Here is a 12,098-nt window from a genome sequence, read left to right as displayed (position 1 = left end):
TCTAGGATTGTACTTTAATTATACCTAGATTTGACTTTGGACTCATCTTGTTGTTTATGTACTAAACGTAAAAAAAAAAAAAAAAAAAAAAAAAAAAATGAAGCCACAATATTTAAAAGCTGCAAACAAAGGTATCAGTAAATTTAGATATCAATCAAGTTAGTGACATATTCATGCAGAGAAAAGAATTACTTCAAATAATCTAATTTTGATTGATAATTTCCAGTGGCATATATTCTAAGGTGAAAAACATCCTCAAAGTAATCTTAAACTGCATTTAGTATATGTTTAGAAGTAATATTGCTGTTGCTGTTTTGAAATGGTTATACATAATTATAGAGCAAATAAGTTATTATAGTAATGTTATAAGGAACTAAGATTTTCAATATAAGAGAAAAAGATAAAAGTATAAAGTTAAATAAGAAACCTGAATCTTCATAATAAAAATAAAATTATGAACTTTTTTTTTTCTTAAGTTATATTTTTCCCAGCACTATCAGTGGAATAGTAGCAACTGCTTCACTGTGAGCTGTTACCTGTGTTGTCTAAATATCTTTTTGTTCTAAGAAGAGACAGGAGTGGCTGATTCTGGGTCTGGGCCAGGAAGTGTGGAGGATGATCCTGGGATATCTTACCGTTTTAGAAGCAATCTAAGACCAATGGTATAGTGTCAAAAGGACCCCAGAGCCAACCAGAAGGGGCCTCCTACTGGCTTAAGATGGACAATTTGAGAATCAGAAAAATAATGACTACAATGATTGACATACATAAAGTGTATAAAAAATACATGCGTTTGAAAAGGCACTGAAATAGAAAACAAACAAAAAATAAACTTTATCAGTTACCTGCTGAAATTGCTAGAACACCAACTTATTAGTATGCAAATTGATAAAAAGAAAATTTAAGCATTTTTTCTAGCCTTTTCTGTACAAACTGTATTTTAGTGTAACTAAAACATTAATGAGGAAAAGTTCTTCACAGAAGAATTCTAGCTAATAAATGCAAGATAAATGATATAATCAGAAAAATCATAATTTGATAATCCTTAATGAAATAGTAGATGTAGGAAATGATCATTAATGAATGCTAAATCATTAGGTGAAAGGTTGATGGGGAGGACTACATACTAGAGAGATCAGGATGATACCATCTGATCGATGATCTTTAGCACCACTAAAATTGGGACATCCAGATAGTGCTTCATCCAATAGGAGGTAGACAGCGGCAACCAACTATGAAGTTATTTTACCAAGGAAAAAGAAGGAAAGGAAACAAAAGAAATTAAACTTAAATCTAAATAATCTTCTAGATCTAATGATCACTTTATAGGATATATGGAGAACTAGAGAAAAAAGTTAAATGACACCATAGTAAAGCATGGTAAAGCAGTTATCCAAATAAACATGACTGTTTTCCCAACAAATCAGTGGCATGGGGGAAAATATTAGGACCTGTAACTACAATAATCTAATGCACACCATTGAACTTGTGTAAATTCTGAGCATTTATTAAGTACTTATCTATTATTATTATCTATTATTACTTTTAAAAGTGTCTCAGCTGGCCGGACACCTGTATCTCAGCACTTTGGGAGGCCGAGGCAGGTGGATCACCTGAGGTCAGGAGTTCGAGACCAGCTTGGCCAATATGGTGAAACCTGGCCAATATGGTGAAATCCTGTCTCTACTAAAAAAGTACAAAAATTAGCCAGGCATGGTGGCATGTACCTGTAATCCCAGCTACTCAGGAGGCTGAGGCAGGAGAATTGCTTGAACCCGGAGGGCGGAGTGAGCCAAGACCGCGCCATTGCACTCCAGTCTGGGTGACAGAGCGAGACTCCATCTCAAAAAAAAAAAAAAGTTTCTCAGCCTTTGATATAGGGGAACTAAGTCCTGTTAATGGGATGGGGAATGTGTCAGTAAGTGCTAGGAATGGAGCGTTTAGGATTATGTTTTCACTATAGAATTGACAGTACTTATCTACATGGCCGTGGTCTCAATGCGTCCATAATCTTTTAATTGTAAAGTTTTGCTGCTTTTTCCCTGTCTCTATATTTTTTCCTTCCATCCCACCGAAATTGTTCTCATTGCTAGACATCTGCACATGGCTGGGAACATGAATATTGACATATCTGAGAAAAGTTAGAGGAGGACTAAAAGGGATCCAAGCAAATGAAGAGTTTTTGTGACAAGACTAGCCTTTTTGGTATAGCTTTATGAAGTCAAGATTAATATAACCTTGGAATCACTTTCAGGTATCATCTTTTAGTTCTACAGGTGCTCATATAATTGCCCAGTTTTCGAAAAAACTTCTTGATGAAGATATTTCTATATTTTCTGGATCACAAATGTTGCCTGTGGTTAAAGGAGCTTTTATTTCTGTGTGTCGTCAGATATATAGTACATGTGAAGGCTTGCAGGTGTTAATCACTTACAATTTGCATGAATGTATAGCAAAGGCATGGAAAAAGGTAAGTATTTTAAAGCTTCGTTTTTGCTCCCTGCAAATCTTTATTTCAAATGTAAGCACCATTCTAGTGTTGTACTTTGGATGAAATAGTTAACTGGGCAAATATGAGTTCTTTAGCATCACAGTACTCTAGGGAAGATAATGCATCTTAATTTGGCACAGGATGACTGCAGTATCTCCTTTCCCAGTGGGACAAAGTTCTAAGACTTAAATGGGTACTGCAGATTCTTTTCTTCTAGATAAGGCTTTAGGTTAATTTTCCTTACATAGACTAACACTCTTTGGGAGTTATTTTAAAGTAATTTTTAGAGACAGCTGGGTTTTCATTGTGGATACTAGAGATTGTAATGTAGCAATAGCCATATATGTGTATATCAATGGACAACTAAGTCTTTTACCCCCATTTAATATGGTTTATTTGTAAAATATGTCACATAATATTTAATTAACAACCAGATAATTTAAAATTTGAAGATAACTTTGATTTTAATAACATTAAGGATAAAACAAAGATGCAGCATAGGAAATCTTATGGGTAGTGCTATCAGTAAGAAAAAAATATAAATTATTCTGCTATTTTTTTAGACAAGTTTGCTATCAGAAAGAATTCCTACTCCAGTAGAGGGTTCTGATTCTGTTTCTTCAGTAAGCCAGGAATCCCAAAACATGTAAGTACAATTGATGAAAGTCATCTATTTATCATATTTACTGAAATAAATTTAAAATTTGTTAAAATGTAATAGAATACTATGGCAAAAATGTTTTACTGGATGGTAAATGTATATATACAGGTTCAAGGAAAATTAGTTTGGAAGAACTTTAGAGATCATACAATACTCATAGCCTTTTAAAAATCTAACAATATTTATTATACTTGTTTCATTCTGGTTTTACATCTTAGATTAGGAAAAGTGACTTATTATCATGTTTCCAGAAAATTTGGAGAATTACTAAATACTAAAGTTGGAAAGTTAACTGGAGAGTTCAGTAGAAATAATATTTTCTCAAGTACCAATGAAGTGTATTTATATTTAAAATATGATTTTTCTAAATGTGTTGGGAGTGCATTTCAATTAGGTTTTGACTTTGGAAAATTATTTAAATCAATATTTATATCACATTTTAATGTAGATGTCTCCATGTTCCTTTACAGATATCAGTAGAATATAGAGTCAGATTAATGGGGAAAATAGATTTTTTGAACTAAACTCTGGCAACATATTTTTCTGGGTTCTGTCCTTATTTTTTAATCGAGTATTGGCATAGTCTAAAATGGTAATTAGGGAGAACTTGAAGGGCTATTCTTTGTTAAAGAGATGTTGAAGTGGAATTTGAATTTTTTTAAGGTAGGTATAGTTTAGCTTACAAAACAATCAAACAAAAAGCCTTCTGCATTTCCTTAACAGTGTAATGGTTCAACAAATAGTTAATTCCCTAAACATTTGCTATAATTTATTTTCTAATATAGTTATCACACAATTAGCTGCTTTTTTTTTTTTTTTTGCATTAAAGGGTGAGAAAAAACATTTCTATAGTTTATTTTTGAGATAATTTTTAGATCTCATTTTTTAATCATTAATTTTCATTTTTAATTTCAATAGTTATTATTTCGATTTTTATTTCAATAGTTTTCAGGGTACAGGTGCTTTTGGTGATAAATTCTTCAGTGGTGATTTCTGAGCTTTTTGTGCATCCATCACTCAAGCAGTATACACTGTACCCAATATGTCATTTTTTATCCCTTACCCCCCTTCCAAATTTTCCTCCTGTACCCCCAAAGTCCATTATATCATGCTTATGCCTTTGCATCCTCAGAGCTTAGCTCCCACTTATAAGTGAGAACATATGATATTTGTTTTTTTATTTCTGAGGCACTTAACTTAGAAAAATGGCCTCCAGCTCCATCAAGCTTGGTGCAAAAGACATTATTTCCTTTTTTTTAAATGACCAAGTAGAATTCCATGGTGTATATGTACCACAATTTTTTTATTCACATATTGGTTGATGGGCACTTAGATTGGTTTCATGTCTTTGCAATTGTGAATTGTGCTCCTATTAACATGCTTTTTTCTGTGGCTTTTTCATGTAATGACTTCTTTTCCTTTGGGTAGATACCCAGCAGTGGGATTGCTGAATCAAATGGTAGTTCTACTTTTAGTTCTTTAAGGGATCTCCATATTGTTTTCAATAGTGGTTGTACTAGTTTACATTCCCACCAGCAGTGTAAAAGAGTCCCACCACATACATACCAACATCTATTGTTTTTTTGACTTTCTAATTATGGCCTTTTTTTCTTGCAGGAGTAAGTGGTTTTAATTTGCATTTCCCTGATGATTAGTGATGTTGAACATTTTTTTTTTCAACTGCTTGTCAGCTGTTTGTATGTTTTGAGAATTGTTTCTTCATGTCCTTTGTCCACTTTTAAATGAGATTATTTGTTGTTTCTTCTTGCTGATTTCTTTGACTTCTTTGTAGATTCTGGAAATTAGTCCTTTGTTAGACATTGCATAGTTTGTGAATATTTTCTCCCACTCTGGGTTGTGGTGACTCTACTTATTTCTTTTGCCTTGCAGAAGCTTTTTAGTTTAATTATGTCCCATTCATTTATTTTTGTTTTTGTTGAAATTGCTTTTGGGGTCTTAGTCATGAATTGCATAAGCTAATGCCCAGAAGAGTTTTTCCAATGTTATCTTCAAGAATTTTTGTGGGGAGTTGAGGTTCGGAGAATTCACGCACAGCAGAATATTAATAGGAAAATAGAATGAAATTAGTATGTAGATGAGAGAACCTAGGTATAATAAAAATGCTGACATATGCAGTTACATTTTTTTTAATTCAGTGAAGAGAACTTATAGGTATAGAAAATGTAGGAATAAAAGAATTCACTACCAAAGAAACCATGTTTTTATTTAATTTTAAAGCTTTATTGATTAGTTTGCAGCCCATATGTACTGTGTAGCTTTAATTGTAAACAGGGTTAAGCTCAGCTAAGACATAGTCTTTGTGTTCAGTTTTTAGTATCTTAAAAAAAGCTCTAACTTCCTTTTACCTATTTCAGTATGGCTTGGGGAGATAATTTGCTAGATGATTTACTACATTTTGCTGCCACCCCCAAAGGATTACTACTTCTTCAAAGAACAGGTGCTATCAATGAATGTATGACATTTATGTTCAACCGATATGCAAAAAAATTACAGGTATGAATTACCATCTGCCACAGGCAAAGGGAGTTTTTGTAGTTGCAAAAGCCATTAAGAACATCATTCTGTTTTCTGTGTATGAAGAAGTTATTAAGCCTCAATTAAAAAACCATATAGCATTGCAATAGTCAACTTGATTTTTTTTTTTTAGGAAAACATTAGAGAGTTGATATTAGTGTCTGTGGCTGTATTTACAGAATTGCAAATAACCAGATGGAATTGAAGAATGCAGTTAATTATCATATGTTTTATAATTATGATATCAAACATCTGCATGTAGTGAAACTGGGTGGTTTTCCTGAGAAAGAAACCGATTGAGTCTAAATACATATGTCAGTGAAGGTTTAGGCCTCACATTTTAAAGGAAACAAAAATATTTCTAGAGACGTTCTATTATTCTACTATTAAATAAATTTACAATGTATTTTAGTCTTTACTCAAACAGTAAAAGGCCAAAGGTCACTGGGTTGTAATCAGCTTTTTTTCTGTCATACTAAATATCCCTAGATCTTAGGTATGATTTTAAAATATTTTTCAGAGTTTGTTTTTGCAATTCTTACCATCTTGAAGGAATGTCTAGTTAGCATGCCATGTTTTCTTGCTTCTCATTGCTGTTCCATATTTATGTTGTTAGGTCAGCAGGCATAAAAAATTTGGCTATGGAGTTTTGGTTACACAAGTGGCATCAACAGCAGCAGGTGGCGTTGCACTAAAAAAGTCAGGTAAATGTTTCTTTTCATTAGAATTAGAATTATTTTAAACATAAAATGAGCAAGCCAACTGAAAATTTAACTGGCACAATCAAGTATCAGGATATTTACTCTAAAATTCTTTTTACTAAGTTAGACCTTATGTAAAAGAAAGTTACAGGATTTTCTTTTTGTCTTTCTTCTTCCATGAAATTCCAATAGTTTTGTGTTTCTGTGAAATGTATACAACCTTGTTCTCTTGCCTTGAACCAAAGGCAAATAATGAACTCAGGAGAAACGTACTTAATGCTTTAAGAATCTTCCTTCATCTTATAAATCAGAAGAATATCATATTCTCTCAGTACAGTCCCATCTGATAGGATTATCTAATGCTCATTGTCAGTGGCTTATATATGCTTCAAAGTTTACACTCATTTACATAAAATTTCCTAATTCCCTTGCTCCCTCTTTTCTTCTTGAAATCATTTGTCTCACCACTTAGCTTTCACATTATCTTTGAAGTTGGCAGTAAGTATATATTCTTCCCTGTCCATTTGATTTGTAAGAAGTTAAAACATTGGAAATTTAATATGTCTTTCTTTTTTAATGAGACAGAGAATTTCACTTTTGTTGCCCAGGCTGGAGTGCAATGGCACAGTCTCAGCTCACTGCAACCTCCGCCTCCTGGGTTCAAGTGATTCTCCTGCCTCAGCCTCCTAAGTAGCTGAGATTACAGGCACCCACCACCACGCCTGGCTAATTTTTGTATTTTTGGTAGAGATGGGGTTTCACCGTGTTGGCCAGGCTGGTCTTGAACTCTGACCTCAGGTGATTCACCCACCTTGGCCTCCCAAAGTGCTGGGATTACAAGTGTGAACCACCACACCCAGCCAGTATGTCTTATATTAAGGTTATCTGAGCTCTGAACAAGATATAATCCCTGATAGAGATGCTATGACAATATGTTTTTCAAGGCTTAGAGTTGAATTATAACATGAGTGATCACTACTGATTCTCTCTTTAAATACAAATACTTTTCCTATAGTATATTTTAAATTTGTTTTTTGGCTGAACTAATCTGGACTACTTGTATTATGAAACATGTTTCTTGGTTAAAAAAAAAAATTATCCTAAACTGAACCACTAATTTTTTTTCTTCTACTTAGAATAAAATTCATGTAGTGTAGTATTCAGAGCACATTAACTGAAGTGTTTGGAGACTAAATTTAATCTCAGATCTCACCCTTGGTAAAGTCATTAAGCTTCTGAGCATGATAGTCCCAAACTTTTCATGAGAGGAGTAAGTGTAGTTTTCAAAGTACGGGAGGAAGACGACAGTTTTTTGAGCTTCTCCAATGTCTTAGGTACTATATTAGGAACTTCACATGTATTGTCCTGTTGATACTTCATGGCAACCGTGGAATATGGCATCATTATTTCAGTTTTCAAATGGGAGAACTAAGGCTCCAGGAAGTCGCGGGATTTTTGCAAGGATGAACAGCTAATAAACTGGCATATTTGGAATTTAAACTCTAATATTCTCAGTTTTAGAGCCCATATTTTTTCTCTCATACCAGAAGACCCTTTCTGATCTAATATTGTTGTTATGAACTTCCTTATTTTATGATTAAATGTTGTGTTTTACACTTTTCCAGATGATTTTTCTACTTGATTTTTTAATAGACTAATTTGATAATTGGGTTTTATATTCATTTTCATTTAGTTGTATAGTATGACTCATAAGAATTTAAAGACTGGGTTGAAGCAAAAGTCGTATGAAATGCAGAATCATTCTTAGTGTGTAGAATTACAAAAAAAAATTAGTTACATTGGAATAAGGGAGCATACACTCTTTGGATGCCTACCTGGCCTCCTGTTACCTCTTTCTCTCCCCTCACCTCTGAAAAACACAACCTGATTTCAGACTGCCTTACTTTGCTGGCTGATTTGCAGAGCAAAGTATAAACCTGTTTATGTTTCAGAAAACATGCTCAGAGAAGTTACTGGCCAAAGTGAAGAAGCTGGGACTCAAAATTCAGCAGACTTCCAGGGAAATAGTCTCTCAGAATTTAGTTATTACAGAGTTTTATGATAATGAAATATCATAAAAGTATATTAACAATAGCAGATATAATTTCTACCAAGAAGAGATTATTTCTTATATAAGATGCAAGTATGTGTCTTCTGTCAAAGTAGACCAGATTTGTCAGTGGGATCATCATATCTTTCCTTCATAATCCAAAGAAATATTATGCTATAAATGACTTGAAGTAATAATTCTTTTTAGGGTTTATTAATGAACTTATAACTGAATTATGGTCCAATCTGGAATATGGAAGAGATGATGTTAGAGTAACCCATCCCAGAACTACTCCAGTGGATCCTATTGACCGAAGCTGTCAAAAGGTAAGAAGTTATTTGACTAATAATACACAGATTTGAGAAGTATTTCACAGAAATGAATTCATTCATACTTTATCCATATTCAGTTACAACCAGCAGACTTTTTAATGTATTTATTTCTCCTCTTTAACTTTCAAATTATTATTTTTTATTTTCAAAATAAGTTTAGCAAATAATAGAAATCCCAGTATTTCATGGGAATAATATTTTGCAAGAATGATTTTCTTTTACTTTATGTTTATTAAAGTTTTTCTCCCTTAATGAAGAGTAATAATGTACCAGACATGTTACAAAAAATCAAATCACTGGAACAAACAAACAACAACCAACCAACCAATCAATATAAAAATCCAAGAAATGTTTTGCCCTATAGCTTGAATCTAATAGAAAATTTTCAGGAATATTTGAAGGAAGGGCAGACAGAGAGAAGATGCTATCACTTAGAGTAAAGTCACAAAATTTTTAAAAATCAGCCACCTAATGTTCTATCACAATTCAATGACTTTTTACATTTAACATATTTTCCAAAGAAAGTGACGGTTTCTAACTTTGATTGTATGGTAGCTTAGACAATTTTTGTTCAAAAGATGCCATAAAATTGCTTAAAAAGCAAAACACTCCAATGTTTCAGAAGTTCCTCTTTCTGTACTAGTTTGCTCCCATAGAAAACACAAATTCTGGAAAAAAATGTAAACATCAAGTAGCTAAAAGCATTGGAATGATCAAAAATAGGCAGAAAATAGAAGGAAGTTAATGTATGGAGGAATAGAGTGGTATTTCTTGAGATTCTGGATTTAACAGATTTTTGGTTAAGGTCAGAAATTTGTGCTCCACTGATAGAAATCGACAATCTAAAATGTTTGGAGAACCAAATAGAAAGCTTAGGATTACACAGCAGGTGGAAAATTAAAGGGGATCCCTGGAAAATAGATCCACAGAGGGGACACTCCAAACTCTGTGTATATACTTTGCCCAGAAATGTGACTAATAATTCAACTATGCATGTGAACTCTACAGAAATATCAGATGCTACCTACCACAGGTGTTAGAGGTTCAGTTTGAATCTGGCCAATGTAACTGCTAATTTTTTTTTTTTTTTTTTAAATGTACTCTTTGTCAGGGAGTATAATAGAATCCAGGAACTCTATGGCATATCTCACCATGTATAGGATACAATCCAAAATCACTAGACATACGAAGAAAAAGGAAATTTGATTCATACTTGAGAAGGAGGCATCTAATACAGATTGATTATGAAATGAAGAATTTAGGATTTTAAAGCAGTTGTTATAAATAGAATATAAAGGAAAATATCCTTATAATGAATAAACAAATTAGAAATCACAGTAGAGAAATAAAACTATGTAAAAGAACCAGATAGACCTTCTAGAATTAAAAAAAAACTTACATGAAATAAAAATTTCTACATGGCCTTCACAGATTTACACAGGATAGAAGAAGTAGTGAACTTGAGTGAGAGCAATATAAATTATACAGTCTGAAGAACAGAGAATGAAATAAAAGAAAAACTTCAGTGATTTGTGAGAACATGTCAAAATGTTTAACATGTATGTAATTGGGATATCAGAAATACATTTGACTAAATAATAGTGGAAAATCTTCAAATTTATTGACAAGTAGAAATTTATAGATAAAAATCATACTAAATCTCAGAGAATTTATGTAGAGAATGAAAATAAAAAGGAAGCTACAGTAAGGCTCATCATAGACAAACTACTAAAAGCCAAAGATAAAGAGAAAATTTTGAAAGAAGTTTAGGAAAATCGCACATTACATGTAAGAGATTAGCAGAAAAGTTTTTTCATATCTCATTACAACAGTGGAAGCCAGGAGGCAATACAGCATCTTAAATGTGCTGAATGGAAAAGTAAACAGAAGCAGTCAATTTAGAATTCTACATATAGTTAAAATTTACTCCAATAATGAAAGTGAAAGAAATTTTAAAATAAACAAAGGCTAAGAAAATATTTGTCAGCAGACCTGCCTTTTAAATAATGATAAAGAAAATTCTTCATGTTGAAAGACAGTGCTACCAGATGAATAGTTGGATGGAAACAGGGAATTGCACATAAGTGAGTATAGAAGCCTGTTATTTTTCCTTTTAACTTGTTTTAAATACATCTGATTGATTTTTTAAAACAAAATTATGACGCATACTGGGGTTTATTTTGTACTTAGAAATAAAACAGTGCATGGGATAGCTGTAGCATAAAGGACAGGGGAATTGTATAATGGTAAATCAATCTGTATGGTTCAAGTTCCTCTCATTTTATATAAAGTGGCACAATATTCCTAATGCCTTGGAAATATTTGTAATTAAAATAGAAGATTACAGGGATTTTATTCAATTTGTTTGACTTTGCAATAGAAATGTCAGTATAAACTAAGGATTACTTTTTAAAAATAATTTGTATTCTGCTAATCTATACACAGAAAGACCTAGAAATGACAGCTCGTTGTAATAAACAGCCCTAGGGTCCAGCTTCTAGTCTCTAAGTCTTATTTCCCAAGGATTCTTTTTTCATTTGTAATCTCATTTGGTCTTTTAAGTTGTGGAAAGCACTTACGTAGTTTCAATATATAACTAGGTACCTTCAGAAATTTGCTTCCATTCCAGTCCCTGTCCTTCATCTTCCCTCCCTAGCTTCCTCTACGGCTGTGCTGTTAAACATTTGTAGACAATTGCCCTGCATAGCTATGTAAACTTGTATTAATTAAAATTAAAAATTCAGTTCCTTAATTATATTAGTCCTATCTTAAGTGGTCAATGGCCCGTGTAGCTAGTGGTTACCATATTGTAAAATTCAGATTATATAATATTTCTATCATTACAGAAAGTTCTATTGCACAGTACTTCCTTAGGAAAGCACTAAAAATTAGTGCAAAGAGGTATAGCTCATACATAAATTTTACAATTAAAAAGCCAGAATAAGGTGGAGAGGAAAGAATAAAAGAACAGGAAATGGATGGGGGAAAAAAGAAAACAAATAGGAAAATAGTAGCTCTAAATACATCCATATCAATAATTGCACTAAATGCAAATGAACTAAATATTCTAATTAAAATACAGATTTTCAGAGTGAATAAAAAAGGAAGATACAACTGTGTGCTGTCTTTAAGAAATTTAGAATTAAGATGGTGGATGGGAGGTAGGACTGGCTTGCAACTCCTGCTCAGACAGACAAAACATTGTATGGAGACTTACATCGTGAACTATTGCTTCAAGAACTACCACAGGAACATGCTAGGAAAGATGACAGAATCCACAGACCCTTTGAAGGAACGGGATCACTGCTGCAGGCTCACTGAGATATGG

At 32.8% G+C, this 12,098-nt stretch overlaps 1 protein-coding gene across 2 annotated transcripts in view; it reads left to right on the top strand.

Moving 5' to 3' along the window:
- TBC1D32 (TBC1 domain family member 32) overlaps window positions 1-12,098 on the top strand; it is a 235,716-nt gene that overhangs the window by 67,942 nt on the left and 155,676 nt on the right. For both annotated transcript variants that reach the window (XM_025382902.1, XM_025382901.1), the window contains 5 exons: window positions 2,269-2,470; window positions 3,055-3,137; window positions 5,528-5,666; window positions 6,304-6,391; window positions 8,646-8,764. In XM_025382902.1, the coding sequence (XP_025238687.1) occupies window positions 2,269-2,470; window positions 3,055-3,137; window positions 5,528-5,666; window positions 6,304-6,391; window positions 8,646-8,764 (631 nt within the window). The remainder of the gene's footprint in view (window positions 1-2,268; window positions 2,471-3,054; window positions 3,138-5,527; window positions 5,667-6,303; window positions 6,392-8,645; window positions 8,765-12,098) is intronic.

This window comes from Theropithecus gelada, chromosome 4 (assembly GCF_003255815.1).
Source record: "Theropithecus gelada isolate Dixy chromosome 4, Tgel_1.0, whole genome shotgun sequence".
Classification (NCBI taxonomy): Eukaryota; Metazoa; Chordata; class Mammalia; order Primates; family Cercopithecidae; genus Theropithecus; species Theropithecus gelada.
The sequence above is the reverse complement of the archived record's forward strand: the minus strand, read 5'-3'. Positions and strand labels throughout refer to the sequence as shown.